The sequence below is a fragment of the Monodelphis domestica genome, chromosome 2 (assembly GCF_027887165.1).
Source record: "Monodelphis domestica isolate mMonDom1 chromosome 2, mMonDom1.pri, whole genome shotgun sequence".
NCBI classification, from domain to species: domain Eukaryota; kingdom Metazoa; phylum Chordata; class Mammalia; order Didelphimorphia; family Didelphidae; genus Monodelphis; species Monodelphis domestica.
The window spans coordinates 201,352,052-201,378,138 of record NC_077228.1 but is presented as its reverse complement, the minus strand read 5'-3'; the positions used below and the strand labels follow the sequence as shown (position 1 = coordinate 201,378,138).

The 26,087-nt window shown below is 36.3% G+C and overlaps 1 protein-coding gene across 5 annotated transcripts in view; it reads left to right on the top strand.

Moving 5' to 3' along the window:
- ZNF652 (zinc finger protein 652) overlaps positions 1-26,087 on the top strand; it is a 110,108-nt gene that overhangs the window by 65,483 nt on the left and 18,538 nt on the right. For all 5 annotated transcript variants that reach the window (XR_462133.3, XR_462134.3, XM_056816882.1 and 2 more), the window contains 3 exons: positions 20,826-21,987; positions 24,343-24,490; positions 25,922-26,037. Coding sequence is in view for 3 of the 5 variants with exons in the window: in XM_056816882.1 (XP_056672860.1) it covers positions 21,088-21,987; positions 24,343-24,490; positions 25,922-26,037 (1,164 nt within the window). In the remaining 2 variants the exon portion in view is untranslated. The remainder of the gene's footprint in view (positions 1-20,825; positions 21,988-24,342; positions 24,491-25,921; positions 26,038-26,087) is intronic.

Sequence of the window (26,087 nt, the reverse complement as noted above, 5' to 3'; positions counted from 1 at the left end):
TGGAAAATGAGGGAGTATCCATTGAGGAATGGCTGAATAAATTGTGGTATATGTTGGTGATGGAATATTATTGTGCTGAAAGGAATAAAGAAATGGAAGAATTCCATGTGAACTGGAACAATCTCCAGGAAGTGATGCAGAGTGAAAGGAACAGAACCAGGAGAACATTGTACACAATAGACTGATAACATTATGGCACAATCGAATATAATGGATTTTTCTACCAGTAGCAATGCAATGAAGACAATCCAGAAGAACTTAGGAGAAAGAATGCTATCCACATCCAGAGAAAGAACTGTGGGAGCAGAAACACATTAGAAAAATATATGATCAACCACATAGTGTGATAGTGATATGATTAGGATTCTGATGTTAAAGAATCACTCTGCTGCAAATATAAACATGGAAACTGGTTTTGAACAATGATATATGTATAACCCATGGCACTGCTTGTTGGCTGTGGGAGGATCATGAATCATGTAACCATGGAAAAATATTCTAAATAAAAAAATTTTTTAAATGAGTTGGATGAGGAAATGACAAATGACTGCAGTATTTTCACCAAGAAAAACCACAAAAGCGTTATTAGGAAGAGTTTTACATGACTGAAAACTACTAAACGACAAATTTGACAGGTGTAAAGTGAAACCTTAGACTTGTTTTAATTTACATTTCTCTTACTACTACATATGCTCCTTGTCTATTCCCTGCGATGCAGTTTCTCCGATCTCATTAAAGTACTGAGGTGCTCTTCTACTTATCTTCACACTTAGCTTGGATATCAGCAACCTATTGATCTTTTCTAGTTTGAATATAATTTTTTCCTCGGCAGTGAAGCAGGAAGTAAAGTATTAATTAAGGAGCTCTGTCATCTCTGCATCACCAGTTACCCCATTTATTCTGAGCATCAGGACCTGTGCTGTCTTTAAGCCTTTCCTAATTACTATCCTTAGTTTTCCTCAGGAATCTCAGTTCATCCTGAGCTTCAGCACTATTGAGACTTCTTAAAGGCCAATATTTGCCTTTGTATTTTCCCCTTATTTGCATGTTTCCATATTTTTTATCTGTTTCATCTGTGTCCCTGTGAAACCCTTCAGATAGCTACTGTTTTTACTAGTTTGTTGAAATTGATTCTCTTTGTTACTGATAGTATTTAATCAACTCACATCTGCTGTGGCCCTAGATTGGTTTGGAGATAACAAATAACTTGAAATGGTTTATCTTCTGTCTTTATATCAGAAATTTAGAATGATTCAAAGAGCACAACTATGCTCATATGTCCAGCGTTAACAGAATGCATTCCAAATTTTAATTCATCATCATACACTGTATTAATAACCCTAACTAGCCATCTTTCAAATATTTGCTATTTGTAACCAGGCACAAGCAATAGGATACAATAAATGTAGTTGGAGTAGCACAAATATATCACTATTGTGAATCCTAAAAACTACTCAGACTGTAGCTTAGAAGATTTGGTTTAGCTATTCCCTGGAGATACTTGATCAGGAATGTCTTGGAAACTTTAAAAATTATTCCACCCTACTCAGACAGTGCCTTGGGGGAAGATAAAGTTGTAAACTCCTGATTGAACAATGAAAATTCCTAACTCATACCTTATATTAAAACTAGAACCTTAAGATAGGTCTATTTTTAGATCTAATACAAAAAAGTATTAAGTACCTGTAAAAGTTAAATTAGAACTAAAAAGGTCAAGTAACTTACAAAAGGCAAGCTTAACAAAGAGGTGTGAAGTACTCAGAAGATATAATCTAACCAGAGAAGGTGTGAACTAAAGAGTGGTGAAAACTAAGAATGGGCAGTCCTGGAAAAAAGCATCTACTGTGATTGGTAGATGTGAAGATTTTGGGGAGGTTACATAAGAGAAAATTTTCTTTAAAAGGAAAGGTAAAAAGTCAGTTCAGGTAATTGGAGTTCAGGAGATTCAGTGGAGGACTGGAGCTTGCTTGGAGATGGTCTTATATGGTGAGTGATAAGACTGACTTGCTCCCCCTTAGGCTCAGGGAGGCCACTTTGGCCTAGGCCTTTAACTGCTGCTTGGCTCAGCCTAAGCCAGAGCAGTTTAAATTAGTTCTCTCTCTCTCTCTCTCCTTCCCTTAATTCCTTCTTTCTTTATTAATTAAAATCTCCATAAATCCCCAGCTGACTTGGGTATTTTCATATTTGGGAATTTCCCATGGCGACCACTTATTTTAGATTTTAAGTCAAAACACTAAAAATTATCCTTACACTATCAGAAGAAAACTCCTAGTACTTTACTGGTAGTCAGAATGTAGCAGCTTGATATTATATATTAAGCTCAAATGGCATTTTCAAATATATTAAACTCAGCTTTTATATATTATGAAATAAAGATAATTGTAACTACTATAAATTTGTTACATGGCTTCAGGTTGGCCATCATTGCTATTTAGCACCCTGTTTTTCTCTTACTTCATATTATATTTTCTACAACAAAAGTTCCAAATATTTCTTTTTTCTCAAGCTGACAGTTGCACTCTCAACTTCACATTTATAGCAGATAATTTAGTCTCTCATTTCCCAGAAAATTTTGAGGCCATCTGACAGAAACTCCTCCAATTTGCTTTTTTTTTTTTTAAACCCTTACCTTCTGTCTTAGAATCAATACCGTGTATTGGTTCTAAGGGAGAAGAGTGGTAAGGGGTAGGGCAATAGGGTTTAAGTGACTTGATCAGGGTCACACAGCTAGAAGTATCTGAGGCTAAATTTGAACACAGGACCTCCTGTCTCTAGGCCTGACTCTCAATCCTCTGAGCCCACCTAGCTGACCCCACCCCCATTTGCTTTTTGACTTTAAATTTAAAGCACAACAGCCATTCTTTTCTCTTTTTCTCATGCCTCTTTATTAAAGGTAGTGTGCTTGTTCCTTATTAAAAAGTAATTGTTTTTAAATGAAAAAAAAGTAATTGTTTTCTTTGATTCTATCACCTCCTACATCTTCCTGGCGTTGTTCCGGTAATTATTCCCTCTTCTACACATCTTATAACCTCTCTTTCAACTGCCTCTTTCCTATCTAACAAACCTACTTAACTTTTTCAATCCTTTTAAAAAAACAAACAACAGAAACTTTTGGCCTTTAATACTATTCAGCTACTGTCTCCATCTCCTTTGCTGCCATACATTTGGGAAAGGATAGCCATACCTCAACTTCTTACCTAAGTCTCCCTCTCTTTTGTAATAAGCTTTATGCCTGCACCACTCTGCTGAAACTGCCTTTTTAAAGGTTACTAATTTAAAGGTTACTAATTGCCAAATCTAATAACCTTGTAGAATTTGACCCTCTTCACCATCCTTTCCTAAATACTTGCTCTTCTTTTGTCTTCTGAAGCATTTCATTTTCCTGGTTCTTTTAACCTCTTTAACTGCTCCATCTGTTTTTTCTTCCTTACTTCTCCAGGTGGGTATTCACTAAGAGTATGACTTTGCTCCCTAACCCTTGTAAATGACACTTGATAATTTTGTTCCCTTCCAAAGCTTCAGTAGTCATCTTTGCACAGGTGACTTCCTAAGACTTTGTGTTTAGCTTAGTTGGCAGATTCTTACCTCAAAATGGCTACTGCTCTTTTTAATTTGGGTGTCAATTCAAAGATTTAAAACCAAACTGATTATTTTTGCTCCTTTTTACTTGACTATTTCCTTTACTGGCACTACCATTTAATCAGTCTTTTCTCTTTGAAACCTTATGTTATCTTTGATTCTTCCCTCATTCGGTTTTCCCACTCCCCTTTTTTTTTCCCCATCCTTGACACAGTGCCAGAGTTATTTTCCTTATGCATAGATCTGATCCTGTCATTCTTCTGCTTCAGTTAAATTTTTTAGCCAGGCATTCAAGGACTTGCATAATCTAGTACCACCTTACCTTTTCAGTCTTATTTCATACTATGCCTTTCAAAATAATTTATATTCTTATCAAACTGAACTACTCAGAGACTAGTCAGAACTACAGAGAAATTGGAGGGGGAGAGCATTCCAGGCATGGAGGACAGTCAATGAAAAAGCTGGAATTCAGGAGATGGAATGTTGTGTTTGTGGAACCAGAGTAAAGTATAAGAAGACTGGAAAGATAAGGGGCAAGGTTGTAAAGGACTTTAAATGCCAAACAAGATTTTACATTTGATTCTGAAATAACAAAGACTGGGAATATCATGATTAGATTTGCACTTTGGGAAAATCCCTTTGGCAGCTGAATGTAGGATGGATTAGGGTAGGTAGAACCTTGAAGCAAAGAGATCAACCAGAAGGCTTTTGAAATAGGTAATGAGAACCTGTACCAGAATAGTGGCTATATAAGAAAATGGCTATATACTAGAGATGTTGGAAAAATAAGAAAGGAAAGATTTGACCCCAAAGTGAGTGTGTGGTGTGAAAGTGAGAGAGGAAGCAAGGGTAAGCCAGTGTATTGAGTCCACTTCAAGTGGATTAAGTGGGTGAATGCATGTGGGAGGTCAACAATCTCCTACTTCATGAGTAGGAGCTAGGCTTGAGTGATAAAATCCTCAGAAAAATCCAATGAAGAAGAAAACTTCTGATAAAATAAATAAAATCATTCCATATCATAATCCTTTTTGAACTACAGAAGTGTGATGTCCTTGAAATGTTCCTTCTCGGATAATATCGCATCATCATTGATATATTGTTAAGAGTATTGAAGTTAATCCAATAATTATTTGGAAGTGTAGTGGTGCCCTTGATAGTAATAGGGAAGTTTAGAACAGAAGGTTTTTGGAGAAAGCTCATGAGTTCAGTTTTGAATATGATGATTTTGCTGCTTTCTTTTTTATGTGATTTTTTTCAAATTACATGTAAAAACAGTTATTAACTTTTGTTAATTTTGAGTTCCAAATTCCCTACCTCCCTCTTCTCCACTTCGCTGAGGACTATACATGTGTAGACATGCAAAAACATATTTTCATATTAGCCATGTTGCAATACCCCCCCAGAAAGAAAAATTAAAGAAAATAAAGCATGCTTCAATCTGAATTCCAACTCCATCAGTTCTTTCTCTGGAGGTAGATATTATTTTTTCTTCATAAGTGCTTTGGAATTATCTTGAATTATTGTATTCCTGAGAATAGCTAGACCATTCATAGTTGATCATCATACAATATTGCTGTTACTGTGTACAGTGGTTCTTGTTCACTTCACTTATAAGTCTCGTAAGTCTTGGTTTTGCTGAAAGCATCCTGTTTATCACCTCAAAACATAATAATATATTTTTTAGACCGTTACCTTCTGTTTAGAATCACAACTGTGTTTTGGTTCCGAGGTTAAAGAGTAGTAAGGACTAGGCCATGAGGGTTAAGTGACTTGCTCAGGATCACACAGAAAAGAAAAAGAAAGTGCTTAAGGTCAGATCTGAACCCAGGACCTCTTGTCTCTAATCCTAGCTTTCAATCCACTGAGCTACCTAGCTCTCCCTCCTCCCCATAATAGTGTTCCATCACAATTGTATAACACAACTTGTTCAGACATTCCCTAATTGATGGACATCCTCTCAGTTTTCAGTTCTTTGCCAGAACAAAAAAAAAGATGATATATAATTTGTACAAGGTGATATTTACCCCTTGGATCCCTTTGGGGTAGAGACCTTGTAATAGTATTGCTGGGTTAAAGGGTATGCCTTTTGAGCTTAGTTCCATATTGCTTTTTCAGAATGCATTAGTGTCCCAATTTTTTCCACATCCCCTCCAACATTTGTCATTTTCCTTTTCTGTAAGATTAACCAGTCTTTTTTTTTATAACATTATTTTATTTGGTCATTTCTAAGCATTATTCTATTATTCATTGGAGACAAAGATCATTTCCCCCACCCCACCTATCCCATAGCCAACACGTGATTCCACTGGGTATCACAAGTGTTCTTGATTTGATCCCATTTCCATGTTGTTGGTATTTGCATTAGAGTGTTCATTTAGAGTCTCTTCTCAGTCATATCCCTCAACCCCTGTAGTCAAGCAGTTGCTTTTCCTTGGTGTTTTTACTCCCACAGTTTGTACTCTGCTTGTGGATAGTGTTTTTTCTCCTAGACCCCTGCAGATTGTTCAGGGACATTGCATTGCCACTAATGGAGAAGTCCATTACATTCGATTGTACCACAGTGTGTCAGTCTCTGTGTACAATGTTTTCCTGGTTCTGCTCCTTTCACTCTGCATCACTTCCTGGAGGTTGTTCCAGTTCACATGGAATTCCTCCAGTTCATTATTCCTTTGAGCACAATAGTATTCCATCACCAACATATACCACAATTTGTTCAGCCATTCTCCAATTGAAGGGCATCCCCTTATTCTCCAATAGATTAGCCAGTTTTAAAGGTCAGAGTAGTTTTAATTTGTATGTCTCTAATCAGTAGTGATTTAGAGCCTTTTTATATGATTATAGACAGCTTTGATTGCTCCCTCCTGTTCAAACCCTGTGGCCATTCATTTATCAATTGGAGACTGCCTTGAATTCTTATGAATTCTCTATATGTATTTGAGAAAAGAGCATTTTATCAAGGAAATTTGCTGTAAAATTTCCCCCCAGTTTTCTGCTTTCCTTCACATCTTGGCTGCATTGACTTTTGTTTGTGTAAAATCTTTTTTAATTTAATATAATCAAAATTATCTATTTAATATCTTATAATTCTCTATCTCATGGTCATGAGTTCTCCCTTATCCTTAGTTCTGACAGGTAAACTATTTAATACTCCTCTAATTTGCTTATGATATCACTTTCTAAATTAAGTATCCATTTTAACTTCATAATGGTATATGATGTGAGATGTTGTTTACACCTGTTTTCTGCCAAAGTGCTTTCCAGTTTTCTTAGCAATTTTTATTAAATAGTGACTTCTTGTCCCAGAAGCTCAGATCTTTGGTTTTATCAAACACTAGATTAAAATGGTCATTTATTCCACTGATCCACCACTCTAGCCAGTAACAGATTGTTTGGGTGATTATTGCCTTATAATAGTTAGCCACCTTCCCTCACATAGTTTTTATTGATTCCCCTGATATTCTTAACCGTTTGTTCTTCCAGATGAATTTTGTTACTATTTTTTTCTAGATCTATAATGTAATTTGGAGGTAATTTGATGGATGTTGATTTTTAGATGTCCACAAGAGATCTCATTCAAGATATCCAAAAGGTAGCTGGCTGTGTGAGACTGGCATTTGAGGGAAAGATTAGGTTTAAATAGACTTGGCAGTTATCTGCATAGAGATATGATCATTAATCCTATGGAAGCTAATGAAAGCAAGATAGTATAGAGAGGAAAATATAGGAAAACCTGAAACAGGGTTTTGGGGTTCCAAGGTTAATGAGTATGACCTTGATGAAGATTCATTAAAGGAGACAGTCATGACCAGTTAGTGAAGTAGGAGAACAGGAGAGTGGTGTCCCAAAAACCTAGAGAGGACAAAGTGTTTAGAAAATGATCAGTATCAAAGGTTGTTTAGAATTTAAGAAAGATAAATTAAGAAAAGCCCATTAGATTTGGCAATTGAGAAACAATTGGCAACTGTGGAGAGAGCAGTTTCTGTTGAATGATGATGCAGATTTAAGAGAGGAAGGGAAGGGAACATGTAGTTGGCTTACTTTCTCAAAGAATTTAGCAGGAAAAGGGAGAATTCTAGGATTATAGCTAGCAGGGATGATAGGATCAAGTGATTTTTTTAAAGATGAGAGGGATATATGGAATTTTTGTAGATAGTAGGGAAGGAGCCAATAGATCAGGTGATAAGTGGATGTTAGAGTGTGAGGATAATAGATAGAGGATAGCAATCTGCTGGAAGAAGGCAGCATGGAATTAAGAATGCAGGTAGAGAGTTTAACTTGGCTAAGAGAAAGGTTGAGAAAGTGAAAGAGATGATGGAAAGACTTCCAAGACCTATAAGATGAGGAGAAGGGAAGAAGAGGAAATTCTTATCAGATAATCTCACTTTTTTCCAGTGAAATATGAGGTGAGGTCCCCAGCTGAGAGGTTGGGAGGAAGTGGTTCTGTGGGACACTTGGGATAAAAAAGATTTGATATGATATGATAATTAGAAAAGCAAGTCATTTGGGAGGTATAAAAGAATTGTGAGGCTCAGTTGAGATTATGTAATGAAGTTTAGATATTAGAGCTTATTTTAAATAGGAGTAAAGGTGAGATTGCTAAGTGATGCTAGTAGAGGAAGAGCCAGAAAGTAGCAAGGAGTTTGAGCAAGGGGTATTCTATTTCTCCCACTACTACTGGTGGGTGTAGGGGATATAAGAAAGTACAACTAATTCTTAATGAGTTCAGTGCCTGGTTAGCAGTGTCTCTGAAGCACTCCACTAGAGACTGATCTTTGAATCTAGCCATTTAAACAGATCTAAGACCTCATTGTTTTTTCTAATCCCACAAACATTTAAATGCCTACTATGTAACCAAGACTAGAGGCCCTACCCTCAAGCAGCTTCACTGTGCAAACCTTCAAGCTAGACAGGTATCTATCCCACTCCTTTCCATCCTTCCCACAAAAATGGCAGGAGATTCTTTGCCAATTTTTTGTTTTGCATGTATCACAAAGAAGTCAGAGAGAAGGAAAAGACCCTTACATATGATGATATTTATAGCAGTACTTTTCATTTATAGAAAAGAATCATGCCATAAGAAATTACCAAAAGGGTTCAGAGAAACTTAGGAAGACTTTTATAAACTAATGGAGAGTGAAATGAGCAGGACCAGTAAAACAGTTTATATAATCTTGTTGTTGAGTCATTTTTAACTCTTGATGACTCCATTTGGAATTTTTTTGTCAAAGATCCTGAAGTGGTTTGTCAGCTCCTTGCCTGGCTCATTTTACAGATTGAGGAAACAGGTAAACAGAGTGAAGTGACTTGCCCTGGGTCATACAACTTGTGTTTGGGGCCAGTTCCCAGCGCTCTATTTAGTATATCATCTAGCCGCCCATACAGTGACTGCAGTAATGTAAAGGAAAACAACTTCAACTATGATCCAGTGCAGTGTTCAGTCATAAATAACTCCAGAAGACTGATGATGAATATACTTCCTACTTGCCTAGCAGAGAGTGAGAGAGGTGGAAGATGTCATATATTTTCAGACATCCAGTGGTATAGTGGAGCCAACTGGTACTGATTGTCAAATTTTGAGAGTGGCCATTAACATCTCAGAAATTGGCAAATGCATGCTACATATAAGGGATTGGTTTATTATTTTGTTGATTGTCTAATCTAGTAGTGTCAAACTCGAATAGAAATGGTGCTGCAGATTTGTACGTAAAGATCCTTGCCAGAAACATATTTAAGTATTTCCCATTTATATTTTAAACTGGTTGGGGCTATGTGTTTGATACCTCTGGTTTAGACTTAAAGAAATGGATAAATTGTTAATAAAGTATATTTCACCTAAAAATGTTGTGCATACATTTCCCCCCCCTTTTTTTTTGGAGATCTGATTGTTAAAAATTTACCAGCACTGTAATGTCCCTGAACAACTTGCAGGGATCCAGGAGAAAAAAACACCATTCATAAGCAAAGGATAAACTATGGGAGTGGAAACACCGAGGAAAAGCAACTGCCTGAATACAGAGGTTGAGGGGACATGACAGAGGACAGACTCTAAATGAACACTCTAGTGCAAATACTATCAACAAAGCAATGGGTTCAAATCAAGAAAACATCTAATGCCCAGTGGACTTACTTGTCGGCTATGGGGGGTGGGGGGGAGGAAAAGAAAATGATCTTTAACGAATAATGCTTGGAAATGATCAAATAAAATATATTTAAAAAAAAAATTTACCAGCACACCCCTGGACACAGCTTATTTATGAATTTGCTTTAGTTGAGCTATAGGAGGGGAGTGAGTGAATGTCAATAGTGATGAAAATAAAAGAAAAGGCATCAAAGAAACATTAAAAATATACAGAAGGGGAGCAGCTAGATGGCTTAGTGGGTTGAGGGCCAGACCTAGAGACAGGAGGTTCTGAGTTCATATCTGGTATAAGACACTACCTAACTGTATGATCCTGGGAAAGTCATGTAACCCCTATTGCCTTGCCTTAGAACCAGTACCAAAATTGATTCTAAGACAGAAGGTAAAGGTTTAAAAAAAATACACAGAAGAGAAAACAAGGAAGTTCAGAAGGGGATACAAACAGAATCGTTTTAATACTATTGTTAAATGTAATTTACTCTTTAAAAAACTTTCTCATGTATAGTCCTCTTTATATTTAAAATTTTGTTAAGTTCATAATTTTTTTAAGTGATAAAGAGAAGGCCTGTTTGGTTTTTTTTAAGATTGAGGAGACTGGGGAAAATTTGTAGGCAAGGCAGTAAGAAGGCATTGGAGAAGAGGGAACATAACAAAATTGAAGAGTTGAATCCTGGAGCCAGTTTCTGCAGGAAAACAGGAAAGAAAAGGATTAAAGGCATGATTGTATAGGAGGATTATTTCTAGAAAGTATTATAGGCAAGTCTTCTCTAATAACTCAAAGGAAGGAGAAATGGGGGTGATGATGAGAAGTTTCGAAGAGTGGAGGAAAGAGATTGAAGAAACTCCTTGTCAGATTCCATTTTCTCTGAATAGCAGAGCTACATTATCTGTTGTAAGTGTGTGTGGTTTTTTGGTTGGGAGCTTGAGGAAAAAAGAAAAAAATTAAAAACTATTGTTGTGGAGAAAGACTTAGGAGGTCAGTAAAAATTGCTTTCCCTTGATTGATTGTGTGGAGTTCACATGTTATCTAGAGTCACAATATGTGAACCAATAGTAGTTTGTCAGGGTCTTGGCAGCTTTCCTAGAAAATCAGAGAAGAGTGGCAGATTGAGAGCCAGACCTAGAGATGGGAGGTCCTGGGTTCAAATATGGCCTCAGACACTTCCCAGTTTTGTGACCCTAGGCAAGTCACTTCACCCCCATTACCTAGCCCTTACTACTCTTCTGCCTTGGAACCAATACTGAGTATTGATTCTAAGACAGAAGGTAAGGTTTTTTTTTTTTTTAATCAGGGAAACTGAAAGGCATGGTAAAATTGGCTAAACATAAAGAACTGACAATCCACCATAAAAACTGGTTCTACACACAAGCTGCTTATACAGCCCACCACTGTACCTCTGAGGAGATACATGTGTAGGATTCTCTATCAAGATTTATGTTGGGGGCGAGCCCAATCACATCATCACAGTCTCTAAGAGTATTGTATGGGGGTAATATGGGGGACTTAATATGACAGAAAAAGACTAGGATACTGATCAAAAGCTGACACCTCAGGGACAGAAAGACCTGAACAGAATTGCTGAACAGGAAACATTAGGACAAGCCATTCTGGATTGATTAATAAATTGTTTTGCTCATTTTTTTTTTAAAGTGAAAAGTTTGAGGTGAGAAGGATGGTACAGTTTTCTAAGTGAGGGGTGATAAGGACCTGAATTAGGGTGGTGGCTATGTGAGATGTGAGGTGATATAGAAATAGAATCAAGATGTGGTGAGGCATTGTGGTATGGTGGAATGAACCCCAACTTTGGAGCCAGAGGAACTGAGTTAGAATCTAGGCTCTGCTATTTATTGCCTGTGTGGCTTTAGGAGGATATTCATTTGGTCTCTCTCAGCCCCAGATTCCCTAACTATAAACTTGACTAGATGTTCTCTAAGATCTCTTCCAACTCCAGGTCTTTAATTCTGTGATCGAATACTAAGATTTTGCAGCTGGTGGGACATGTGGAGTAAGTGAAAGTGAGACATATCTTAGGATAGCTAAAATGTTAAATGACAAAGTTGGTATCCAAAAGAATCTTGATAGGCTAGAACAATGGAACTAAACTAATACAATGAAACTTAATTGGGGGGGGGGGGGATTAAGTCTGATATATAGAATAAGTTCCAGCAATCAACTACCTTGAGGACCCAAAGGAATCTTTTTTTCCCCTTTTCTTTTGTATCCCCAGTGTTTGACAAGGTGCCTGGCACATACTAAACATTTCATAAATGCTTTTCCAAATTGACTGTTAGTGTTAGATAGGAAGGTGTGCTACACAACAGTTATATGAAAAATGTCTAAGGGTTTTGTTGAACTCCAAGCTCAATTTGAATCAGTGGTGAGCCAACTTGATCTTTTGGGCTGAATTTAGAAATGTAGTTTCCAAAGGAGGAAAATGATTGGTTCTTTTCTAATCTGCCTTGTTTAGACTATGCCTACAGGATTATTTCTGGCCATTTCATTTTGGGAAGGATGTTAACAAACCAGCGCAGCTTGAATAGGGTAACCAAGATGATGAGGTAACTAAAGACAAAACTCCTGCCAGGATTGCTTGAAGGAACTTTGAATGTTTAGTTTGGAGAAGAGAAGGTTTAGAAGGGACCGGATGGCCCTTCAAATACTTAAAGACACATGTTACTTGTGGAGGAACTACATTATACCTTGGTTAGCAGAGTAAATTGTAGAACTCAGGAGAGTTTGAAAGTTACACAGGCCAATTTCTGCTTGACGTGAAGTAAATATTCTTCTCAGTTAAGAGTTGTGCAAAAGTGGAATGGGCTGCTAGGATCTTCTTTCATTTGCTGTCTTAAAGTGGATCCTGGTTAATCAGTTTATAGTGTTGTAGCAGAGACTTCTTTCAAGTATTGGATAAATTAAATGACCTCTAAAGTCTATTCGAACTTTGGAATTTAGATTTATTTTTATTCCTTTGAGAGAGATAAACCTATATATTTATGAGTTTTTAGATACTATTCTTTCATATATCTAAGAGTACTTGCTTCCTGGTCTTTTTCTACTTCCTAGGGTTGGTATATAAGAAAAATAATGTTTAAATGATAATGCATTGTACAGGTTTAAAGTAGTAAGATTATTGTAGCACTTAGAATTTCTGACACCTTAATGTAGTTGTTTTTGCAATGATTACAAGTTTCTTCAGTCAGAAGTAGGTCACATAACAACTAACATTTGGGGGGCAGCTGGGTAGCTCAGTGGATTGAAAGCCAGGCCTAGAGATGGGACGTCCTGGGTTCAAATGTGGCCTCAGCCACTTCCTAGCTGTGTGACCCTGGGCAAGTCAAATCACCCCCATTGCCTAGTCCATACCACTCTTCTGCCTTGGAGCCAATACACAGTATTGACTCCAAGACAGAAGGTAAGGGTTTAAAAAAAATAAAAAATTAAATAAAAAAAATAAAAACAAAAAACCAAAATAGAACATAAGTTTTTTGAGATCTGGGGTTAGTTTTCATTACATTTCTATATCCCATTCTTAATACAATGTCTTTACATATAATAGACAGTTAAGAATGTTTAATTGAAATTCTTAATAAATGTTTATTGGATTAATAAATGCCTGAGCAGCCTTACAATTTGTGTTTCTTTATAACTTTTCCTACAACACTAAAGGGCAGGGATTATTTCCATTTTACATCTTAGGTAACTGAAGCTTGGAGAAGTTAAATTACTTGATTCGGGTTCCAGTGTTCTTCTATTTAACTGTAGCTTTCTATCATTCCATCTCTGTGCCTCACTCCTCCTAAACTTACTCTTTATTCTCACTTGGGCTTCCAGCTCCTCCAATCTTTGTTACTTTCATTACATTTTTTTGTCCTCTAACTTCACTTCTCTCCCTCTCCTGTCCTGACACTAGAGTTAGTTTAATTCTATTCTTGCTCATTGTCCTCTATTTTTTTAATCTCTTGCCCCCTATACTGTCTCTGGAGATCTCTTGCCAAACACTATCCCTGAATGATTTCCACTATATGCCTCTCCTACTCCTGTTCAAGTGCAGCTGAATGGAACTGGAAGAATAGCTGGATTCACTCAATACATTCATAATTTTTAAGTACTCTCAACTGGTCCCACACTTCAGCAAGGCCTCCCTAACTGAAGGTCCATTTCACTTCATACAGAAATTATTCCAGATCATCTCTTGTGCCTCTCAGGACTCTCTCCCATCTCCGCTGACAAACCTTGTTTCTTTATTGAGAATATTGAGGCCATTTGCCATGAGCTCTGTCTTCACTTAATTTCCTTTTCTTTTCCTCTTCTGATTTTTAAAGTATTTTTAAAATTCCTATTACCTTCACTGTCTCTTTTCTCTTCATTTACAAACCCCGTTAACATCATCCTCTCTTTCCTCCATTCTGGTGAGGTGGTAGCCAACTTCTCTACATGTATCCCTGCCCTCTCCAGATTGCCCCCCATTATCTTCCCCTCTAATTTTCAATCTCTCCTTTCTATGCCAATTTCAAACATTCCCAATTCTCCCCATCCCTAAGAAACTTTAATAGACCCAAACATCTCCTCAAGCTGTTACCCTAAGTTTTTCCTCCCATTCTCAGCCAAACTCCTAGGAAAAACTGTCTACGCTCCTGGCTTATACTTCCCCTTACCTCGCAATTCTTTGTATTCCAACTTCCAATCTTATCCCACAATTCAACTACTCTTTTCAAAGTTACTGGTGATCTTTTATTGCCAAATCTGATCATCTTTTCTCAGTCCTATTTCTTATCTATCTGCTGTATTTGATATTTGTGACCACTCTCCCTTCGTAGATACTCTGTCCTCTGACTTTTTTTGACCTTTACTCTCTTCTGAATTGCCTCTAGTATGTCCTATAATTCTTTGCTGATTTATCATCCATTCATCTGGTTTGCTTTCAACTTTGGTTATTCCCCCAAGGCTTTGTCTTAGGTTCCCTACTTTGCTTCTCTTTTTAGGTAACTTCATCAACTTCCATTTAATTATCAACTCTATGTAAGTGACCCATAGTTCTATCTATCCAGCCGTCACCCTCAGTTTACTTTTGGACATTTGAGAGGTCTTAGAGCTACCTCAAAACTCAGCATGTTCAGGGGGCAGCTGGGTAGCTCAGTGGATTGAGAGCCAGGCCTAGAGATGGGAGGTCCTAGGTTCAAATCTGGCCTCAGCCACTTCCCAGCTGTGTGACCCTGGGCAAGTCACTTGACCCCCATTGCCTAGCCCTTACCACTCTTCTGCCTTGGAGCCAATACACAGTATTGACTCTAAGACGGAAGGTAAGGGTTTAAAAAAACAAAAAAACTCAGCATGTTCAAAACATAACTCATTATTTCCCCCCTTCATACATATCCTTTACCACTTTTCCTTGTTTTCATTAGAAGCACTACAGGTTCATAACCTTGGCTTTATTCTTGATGCTTTCTTTAGCCTCATTCCAATCAGAATATAAGCTCCTTGTGAGTATGATTGTTTCATTAATTGTATTCGAATCTAATGCTTAGAACTGTTCCTGGCACTCAGTAGGTGCTTAATAAATATTTATTAATTGACTGATACAGCTAGTTGAGTGTTATAGTTGGGAACCTAGTCTCTCCTGACTCCAAAAGTTTTCTATAACATCATAATATTTCTCCAAAGCTTTAAAATCCTAAAAAAAGAAAAAGAAAAACAATACAATACAATACAATACAATACAATACAATACAATACAATACAATACAATACAATACAATACAATGATGCTTTAGAAAAACAAATATTAAACTTATCTCAAGAAAAACCTTTTTCCTCACTATGGTTTCACTTAGGTACAGTAGTTATCTCACAACTTTTATGTATTGTATAGTCATTTTTAGTTGTGTCCAACTCTTTTTGACCCCCTTTTGGAGTTTTCTTGGCAAAAATATAGGAGTGGTTTGCTATTTCCTTCTTTAGCTCTTCTGACAGATGAGGAAACTGAGGCAAAGAGAATTTAGTGGTTTGCCCAGCATCACATAGCTAGTAAATATCTGAGGCCAGATTTGACCTCATGAAGACGAGTTTTCCTGACTCCAGGTCTGGTGCTCTTTTCACTGTGCCACCTAACTTATAAAAATATATACTATATAAATAATATTTCTAGGAATGCTTAAGTGGATCCGTGACCTCATTATATAGATGTTCCCCCCAATGAAGCGTATCACAGCAGATCTGTCTTGCCTTTCTACTCTTGTTCCCTTTCCCATTAAGCTTTCCATACAGAGATCAGTCAGGAGCCTTCCTTGATTTCTCATGATATCATGAGGATATTAGTGAAACACATAGGCTGTCTAGTGGTTAGTCTCTACAGGACATATTTCAACATATATAATTTCAGCATGGTTATAGTTAGTATGTTTTCTGCCTAATTTCTTATAACCACTTTGGTGCTTTATAAAGCTACAATATTCAACAAACTTGGCTTCTCATAGTAATGATGCAATTTCAGTTTTGGGAATACATAGGTATAATTAGTTGCTTTAAAATTTTTTTTTCATGTAATATGCTTTATTTTCTCTGCCTCTCACCAACCCCCCCCCCAAAAGATAAAGAGGACCTTTTAAATAGTTGTGCATAGTTAAAGCAAAACTTGGCAATGTCCAAAAATATTTGTCTCATTCTGTGTTTGAAACCTGTCACCCTCTAGGAGGTGATAGAATTCTTCACCATCTCTCCTTTAAAATCATAGTTATAGGGGGCAGCTGGGAAGCTCAGTTGAATTAAGAGCCAGGCCTAGAGATGGGAGGTCCTGGGTTCAAATCTGGCCTCAGACACATCCCAGCTGTGTGACCCTGGGCAAGTCACTTGACCCCCATTGCCTAGCCCTTACCACTCTTCTGCCTTGGAGCCAAAACACAGTATTGACTCCAAGACAGAAGGTAAGGGTTTTAATAAAAATAAATAAATAAATAAAATCATAGTTATATGTTCATAGCAATACCACAGTTGTGTCCCAAAGAGATCAAAGAAACGGGAAAAAGGACCCAAATGCACAAAAATATTTATAGCAACTCTTTTTATACTGGCAAAGAAGTGGAAACTAAGGTGGTGCTCATCAGTTGGAGAATAACTTAACAAATTATGGTGTAGGGGTCAGCAGTGAATTGAGAGCCAGGGAATTGAGAGCCAGGTTTAGAGATGACAGGCCCTGGGTTCAAATCTGGTCTCAGACATTTTCTAGCTTTGTGTCCCAGAGTATGTATATCAATTAAGGGATTTTAAAAAATTATGGTATGAATATTGCAAAATATTATGGTGCCATAAGAACTGACAAACGGGGAAAAGCTTCAGAGATTTTTTTATGAATGATGCAGAGTGAAGTGAATAGAACCAAAATAACAATTTATACAATGACAACATTTTAAAGTTAAACAACTTTGAAAGATTTACTAACCAATCATGATTTCACAAATGAAGCAATCTGCTCACTTCCTGAAAGAGGAGTGTGATGGGTTCAAGTTGTAAAATGACACATATATTTTTAGTTAGACCATCGAGGGAATTTATTTTGCTTAGTCATGCATATTTGTTGTAAGAGTTTTATTTTTCTTTTTTCAGTGAGGTAGGGAGGGAGTAAGTAAGGAAAGAAAAATTCTTGACATATGAAAATTTTTTTAATTTTGAAAAAAGTAACAGCTTTATCAAAGACCCTTAAATACTATTTAATCATTTTTATTCATTTAAAAATTGAACAATTGTGTATATATGTATGTATCTATGCATATGCCTACATATGTCTATATGTATGAGTATTATATCTATATTTGCATCTGTAGTTGTATGCATATATTCTTGTGCATGCTTGTATATCACACTCTGGGAGCAACCCAAAGGCATTAGTTAGTATGTTAGTTTCTATAACATATAAATAACTTCTAGTTGTTTCTTATATAGTTGTCTTTTCTGTTCAAGTAGACTGTAAGTGTTTTGATGAATCGGTATTATTTTCTAATTTTGTACAGTCCCCAAAATACTTTTAATCGATTGGTTCATGTTAGTTTTGAAGGCTACAATTAACTTGAATTTTTGTCTCAAAGTGTAAATTAAAAATGAAAGAAATCTGTGGCTATGTCTAACATCAGTGCAACATATTGTAAAGGTTAAAATTAATGTTTGGATGATGATTATATGAAATTATATGGTTGTCAGTATTATATCTTGAGTCAGAAATTTATTTACAAATATTTACAAATAGAGAGGAAACAATAAAGAAGAGAAATGTGGGGTCTACTTAATCCAGGCAGAGATTAATTAGCTCTCAACCAGGAAGGCTGGTAGCAAGTAACCATGCAGCCTCCTCCAAGATGGAAGCTAGTCTCTCCAGAAGTTAGGAAAGGGGTCAGCCTTTTACTTACCCAACAAAGTAATCCCAGAGTCAGAGTCCAAGTAGAAGCTGAGCTCTGAGCCCATGATCCAAGCCGTAGTATCTGAAGTCTATCTAAGACTATCACCAGAAGACAATCTTTTCAGACTATCTTCTCAAAGACAATCTGCCCTGAAGGAGTTCGGGGCTTGCTTTTTACAGTGACTTCTTGTCCCTTCTCCTCTTCACAGGGGCCAATCACAGTTTCCAAATTGTCTAACACTGCTCAGGGGACAGTGTCTGTAGGATTAATTTCTCACCTTCTGAAGGTTAAGTTCTCATAAAAAAGATTCCCAGATTCATTGAATTTCTAAGGGTGTGAATTCTTTAAGTACCTTGATAGCTTCTCACCTAGTACTAAGTAGGATGTTTAATCTTTTGTTGATTCAATTCAAAAGTAGACAAGAGGTAGTTAATCCTGTCTTCAGTCTAGTGAGGTACTAAGTAGGGGTACTTAAGTTAGTGTTAACTCAGGATAGACAATAGAGTAAAGAATTCTCTTTCACAGTATTCTGATTCTGGGTTTTATTTATTGACTGCATAGTTTCTTTCCTTCAAAGAACTCAGTTACCTATTATATCTGCATGTATTATTCAGGAAGTGTTATCTGTTTTATAGTCAGCATTAGTAATTAGTAATTACTGAGGAAACCTCAATCTGGCCCATACAGCCAAAAAATAGTTTTAGTAAGCAATGTGGGGTACTTCTGCCCATAAGAAAGGACTTTTAACTAATTAAAATAATATTGACTTACCTAATTTAGAGTGAAAAAACGTGTGTGTGTCTGATAAGACTAATATTTTAAGTAATTTAAAATACCAGTAATGGAATTGCTTTTGTGTAATTCAAAAGGTACATAGTTTTCAGCATGAATTTAATTTATATTGTTAGCTGTACACTGTATTTTGAAACCCTGCTTTTAAATGAAACAAAATGATAAAGATAGTTGGTTAAATGCCAGTGAAGTTGTTGTTGCTGTCACCAAGGACATTTTTCATTCTTGGGGTTGGTTTTTCTAGGTATCATATCTACCTGATTACTAAATGTTCCCTGAAATTTAAGTCTCTATTTGTCTTCAACAGTCTGAAAAATCAGTTAGTGATGAGAGTGATGTACCATTTATTAAGTAAATCCTAATCACCAACCAGAAAGAATACATCTTGAAACTTTGAAATTATATCAATAACTGAGTCTATTAATATGTATACCTAGGTTGTAAATTAAGGACAAGGATAGTATCTTTTGTGTGTTCTATAATTATATTAAAGTCTTACATTCCTTTTATAATCGACTATTCTTTTTAGGTTTCCTGCGTCAACCCTGGTTTCAAAGTATTTATCTTGATAAACAATGAAAGTGCCTCCTAAAATTCCAATATTTCAGAAAGTGAGTCAAGTCAGTAGCTGAGGCAATATGGTTTAATGAATATAGTATTGAACATAGAGTTAAGAGAACCCAGTTCAAAGCCTGCCTCTGACACTTAATAGCTTTATATTGCTAGGCAAACTACTTCAATCACATAGCTTCAGTTCCCTTAATTACAAAATAGAGAATGGTTACTATGTATCAGGCATTTGTATCCCATGGAATACAAATAAAAGTAGAGATAGTCTCTACCCTTAAGGAGCTTACATTTAATGGAAAACAATACATAAAGGGGGGGCTGAGTGGTATGAGGATGAGGAGGGGGATGAGGAGAGGAGTTACCTAAATGAGGGCTTTATGTTGGCTTGTAGAAAGAATGAAGCACATCTAGGAGAGGAATAAAGCATAGCCAGGCTGGGTCTGTCCCCAAAATGGAGATCCTCAGATAGAACTAGCAATAGAAGAAGAGGACCTGGCATGGTAGAGGGCTGTTCCAGGATAAGGATATCTCAGGTGTTGAGGGAAGTTCCAGAGTGAGAAGGTAGGCTTGAGGATTAATAATAATATACCTATCTCTCAAGGTTTTAGTGAGATTGAACAGTGGAGGGGGAGATATTTTGTCAGGTTTAAAGCACTATATAAATACAATCTACTAGCATCACAATAAAAAAATAATGCATGTCACAAAAGATTGAGAACTACCAACTGAGGAAACACATAATAGCCCATACTGAGTACACTTGTGATTTTATATGTGTACATGTGTTGCATGCAGTTTTATGGAGAGGTTATCAAAATAGGTCTTGACAAGTGTCTGTTTCTAGTTTTAAAGGCCACAAATATAATACTGCCTTCACTTATATTAAAACCATCTCATTTGTGGCAACATATTAGAGAGTTGATTAACCATGTAGCTTAGTTTTTGTTTGGGAAACTATCACCGGACCCCTAAATCCTTAGCATAATAATTACTGACCTTCCAAAGTAAGTACTAAGTGTAATAAATAATGGAAATTACTAAAAAGAAAACCTGTTTTGGACCCCTCAAATATTGTATATAAGATGAATATTATATAAGTAGATGATCAACTCAAGTTTGGGGGTATTTTCCAACAGTGTACAAATAGCAAAAAAAAAAAAATCTGTTGACTATATTGTAATAAAGTTACTTTTTTTTTCCAGCAAGTTACTTTTCTTGGGCCCTTTAAATGGTGCCTGTGTTACATGGTTTACACAGGACCTAATCTTTAAAGTGTTTATTGGAGAAATTCAATGTGTGTTATAAGCAAGAAGTAGTGGCATTTGACATTTCCCCTTCTCTTTGCTCTTTTTTGTAGATAAGATGCTCCGAGTCATTTACAGTGGTCTTCAAAAGAAAAACTTCTAGTGCTCTACTCTTGCCATACTACCAAACTTCTTTGATTTTGTTTTGGTGCTGAAACACTGGAAGAATTGCATGTAGGCTCTAAGAGAAGGATCTATCTCTTTTTCATTTTATCATTCTATCTGAATGGAACGGGTTTTGTGTCTTATTGCCCACCTTATTTTAAAGCTGCTTTAACACCTTCTAAATTGCTTAATGAATTGGGCCTTTTGCCAATGAGCCACACAGCCAATTCTTGCCAAGAGCTGGTTGAAAACTGTGCCGTGCATGTAGCAGGGATGGCACAAGAAGACAGCCATCGTGGTCAAGTGCCATCCACATTTTATCATGGTGCCAACCAAGAACTTGACCTGTCCACCAAAGTGTACAAAAGGGAATCAGGAAGCCCTTATTCTGTGTTAGTGGACACCAAAATGAGCAAACCACATCTCCATGAAACAGAAGAACAACCTTTTTTCAGGGAAACCAGATCAGTGGCCGAAGTACGTGCTGTTAAAGAAGACCAAGAGAACTCTGATGACCTTGAAGAAGAAGAGGAAGAAGTAACTTATAAAAGGGAACAGATTATAGTAGAGGTAAATCTTAACAACCAAACATTAAATGTATCTAAAGGGGAGAAGGGTGTTTCCTCTCAGTCCAAAGAGACTCCAGTTCTTAAAACCAGCAGTGAGGAAGAAGAAGAAGAGAGTGAGGAAGAGGCCACTGATGATAGTAATGACTATGAAGAGAATGAACGGCAAAAGAAAAAGGAGAAGAGAGTGGAGAAAGTCAGTGTTGCACAAAGGAGAACAAGGAGAGCTGCATCAGTTGCAGCAACTACCACTTCCCCTACACCCAGAACAACAAGAGGCCGTAGGAAAAGTGTAGAGCCTCCCAAACGTAAGAAGAAGGCTGCAAAGGAGCCAAAGGCACCAGTGCAGAAAGCTAAGTGTGAAGAGAAAGAGACTTTAACTTGTGAGAAGTGCCCCAGGGTATTTAATACCCGCTGGTACCTGGAGAAGCACATGAATGTCACTCATAGGCGCATGCAGATCTGTGACAAATGTGGCAAGAAGTTTGTCCTGGAAAGTGAGCTGTCCCTTCATCAGCAAACAGACTGTGAAAAAAACATCCAGGTAGGTTTGGTCAACAAGAAGGGAATCCTAGAGTAATGATTGGCTCTCTACACTTCCCTGATATGTACTCAAGAGAATAGATAGTAGAGGCTGGAGTGAGTTTTTAGTAACTATTTACTTTCATCTGTCAGCACTTGGAGTCTCACATTTTAGAGTAAAAACTTTAAATATAAAATGACTCCAAAATTTGGAAGAATGAGCGCCAGGCTATTTTGCAAGGAATGCTCTTTTTGGTACTTGGTCATCTTTTCTCTCAGGTTCCATCTATTTAACATATAGTTTAGGGTCTAATCCTTAAAGGTTAGAGGTTATCAATGTGAGGTAGAGTAAAGAAAGAGGAGAAGGGTTCTTTCTCTTTTTAAGAATGCCAGATTTGAGTACAGCAGAGGGAATACATAGTTTCAGCAGTGTCATTAATCAATCATTAAGATAATGAAATCATGTATGAAACAAATTAGTGAATGAAATATATTATTATAATAGGATTGAGAAGTGTTTTAATAACATTGGATTTTGTTTATAAATGAGTACAAACTAAAGAATATTCCCTGAAAGCTAAACCTATTTTAAAGATTCCTCCTTTTTGAGATATGCAAAATGAAAATATTTTAAACCTTTTGAAAGAGTGAATTTGTTTTCCTGGGAGACTTTGATGTCAGTTACTAATAGATATAAATTTATGTTTTCAATCCCACTTCTTGACTTTTCTTGACCTTATTTTTATGTGATTTAAAAATTTTGTGATATTTTGATTTTACATCACTTTCATTTCTGAAAATATCCCCCATTCACTGATCCATCTCTTATTTTTAAAAAGGTTAAAAAAGAAAAAGGAAAAAAATCTGCTTTACTTTTAAGAGATAGCATCTGGCTTTATGATTTGATCTGAATGATCCTGTCCAAAGGGAATACATAGTACAATGCTGCACCCTAGGGGTAAAATTGAAATCTGTACCCATTGGTTTCTGATGAGTATTGAAAATTGTCAGTGATCTTTATGAACATCCTTCATTCTTCTGACTTTATGTTAAGTTTCAGGAAAATGCAGTTTATAAGTAGATACCAAGGAAATCTGTTTTAGAAAATAAGTTGTCACCTTGCCAAATGTTAATTGTGCACATGAATGTTTGTAGATCTTGCTGTCTGAGTGCACAGAATCCATAAAAGAAAACATTGTGCTTTGTTCTCACCTATAGAAACTTAGTGTTTCTGGTTATATGAGAGATGGTAAAAAATCATAATTACTTCTATGTGGAATGATATAGTGTTTCTCCATAGAAGTCTGTTGGATAATTTGGATTAAATTAAAGTTTATTCTAATTTCACAGTAAGTTGAAACTTTTCTTAAAGCAATATATTGATATCTTTAAACATTTCTTATCAACTTTGCCTAGACTTGGTTTTGATGAGAGCTGATATTCTTGGATTCTTTAGTTCAAGTGCTAGCATGATTACTATGTGTATATACTCTGGATCTTAATGATTCCAAAGAACTTTGTGGACCTGATCTCTTTTACCAGAAGCATTTGTTCAGATACAGTTCTTATTCAATATTTCTGTAGATAAAAAAGATCACCACTGAATTCGGTGGTAACTCAAATGACAAGAGACAAGTTAGTGCAGAGAGTGATCTGAAATTTATATTGGGGAAAGGAGTGTTGTAGTTTACATTGTTGAATTTGTACCAAGCTGTGTCAAAGAGAACCATTTACTAGTTCTAATTAGTTTGATTAAAAAAAAAAAGACTGTATAGTTAGCTTTAAATTATCCATTTTGATGGAGTAGAATTAGTGGTATTGTTATTCAATATACGTTATGTGGATCTTTTGTTTTTTCTTCACAGTATGTTCATTATCTTAATTATGCTTTCTTTAGACTATAATTAAGATTTGTTTGCATCTCTTTAGTATATACCAATTGGGCTTTCAGAGTAAGTGACCCGAAAGCATGTTGAGAGATCAGAAAAGTCTATTTGCTCTGAAAAATGAATAGTTTGCATACTAAGGATTTGGAGTTCCTTCAGCAAGAGCTAACTGTTTATTCTGCTAATAAAGTAGTAGCCAGATAATAGATATCTCAGTGGAAGGGCAACTCCTCATTTCTTCTTGCCTTAGTTTAGTTTTAAATCTCCCAAAGTGTGTCTGAATGATGTAGGTTTAGTAAATAGCAAGTATAGAGTATTTAGTGTTCAGGAGAGATTTAGGTAGGATCTGAGCTCCATTAGGAATTGGGTTTTTCTGGATTTGTGGCTTCTGCCATGAATTAAAAACTCGTATGTTCCTTCTGCCAGCAGGCAAAATGCATCTTCTTGTGAGCTGTAAATTAAGTTTCTTTCTGTTTATCCCACTCACATAGTGCGTTTCCTGTAACAAATCATTCAAGAAGCTCTGGTCCCTTCATGAACATATCAAGATTGTCCATGGATATGCAGAAAAGAAATTTTCCTGTGAGATTTGTGAGAAGAAGTTCTATACCATGGCTCATGTGCGGAAGCACATGGTTGGTGAGTTCTTCCTGCCACTACTTCTGCCTTCTTTATCCTCTTATACTTGCAGTTTTCCTTGTTTACAAGACTTTTCTTTCTGCCCACCATGGATCAAAATTGGAAAAATTACCTTATCTCAGTCATCCTTGACTTACTGACATTAAATGAAAAAAAATCTTGAGTTCTGTAAGCATCAAACAATAGTTCTTTTTTAAAGAAAAATATTTCTTGATTTCCTTTGTTTTTATATCACCTTAATTTTGAAATATATGAACAAAAGTGAGAAAAGGAAAAATGCAGCTCAGCAAACATCAACTGAGTCTGATAATACATGCACTGCTCACATCCATAGTTGCCTACTTCCTCAATAAATAGAGAAAAGATGCATTTTCTCATCTCTTCTTTGGAACCAAGCTTGGTCATTAACTACAGGTTCAGTTTCTTTTTGTTGTTCTTTCTACTCATGTTGTTGTAGTGATTGTATATATTGTTTTCCTTGTTCTACTTCATTTTCTATCAATTCCTGTGTCTTCCCAGTCTATAAATATTTTTAGTGGAAAATGGGGCTTTTCTTTCTACTTTTGGTCTCAGTACACTGAGAGCTTTGAGTCAAAGATGTGAGTGTTTTAGTGACTTTCTTAGCATAATTCCAAATTGCTTTCCAGAACGGTTAGACCAACTCATAGCTCAACCAATAGTGTATTAATGTGCCTTACCTTCCTTAGCCCTTCTAACATTTACTATTCTGATCTTTTGTTGTCTTTTCCAATTTGCTGATTGTGAGGTGAAACCTCAAAGTTGTTTTGATTTGCATTTCTCTTATTATTAGTGATTGAGAGCAATCTTTTACATGGTTATTATTCTTCTTCTTTTAAGAACTGTTTGTTTGAATCCCTTCACTACTTATCAATTGAGGAATAGCTCTTAGTGTTATACATTTGTGTTAGATCCCTATATACCTTGGGTATAAATTCCATTCCAGAGATGTTTGACTTGAATATTTATTTCCCAGTCAGTAGCTTTGCTTCTAATCCTAGTGGCACTGATTTTTGTTACTGGAAAAAGCTTTTCAATTCCATGTAATTGAAATTATCTTATTTTATCTTTTTATCTGATTACTTCTCTCCATTGTGACAAAAATTCTCCCCATAGCTAAAGCTGTGAAGGTACATGATCTGTTTCTCTTCTCATTTTTCTGTGGTGTGATCTTGAATATTTAATTTACCAGGCAACATTTCTTTTTATGGTATAGTACTCCCCTCTCCTACTTCCCTGTCTCCTTTTTAGAATATCATTAGTTCTACTACTCAGGACATTGTCATTAATGTCTAAAAAATTAATTCAAGAAATGGGGATGAAGTTTCCTAATATTAAGGACATATGTTTTTTTCCAATGTGATGTTTTGGGTAAACTTGGTATTCTAAGTATAAATGCATTCTATGTTGCAGCACATACAAAAGATATGCCATTTACATGTGAAACCTGTGGAAAGTCATTCAAACGCAGTATGTCACTCAAGGTGCACTCCCTGCAACATTCTGGAGAAAAGCCCTTCAGATGTGAGGTGAGGAAATTACCAGAATGTTAAAGATAGGCAGATAGGAGTGGCTTAGG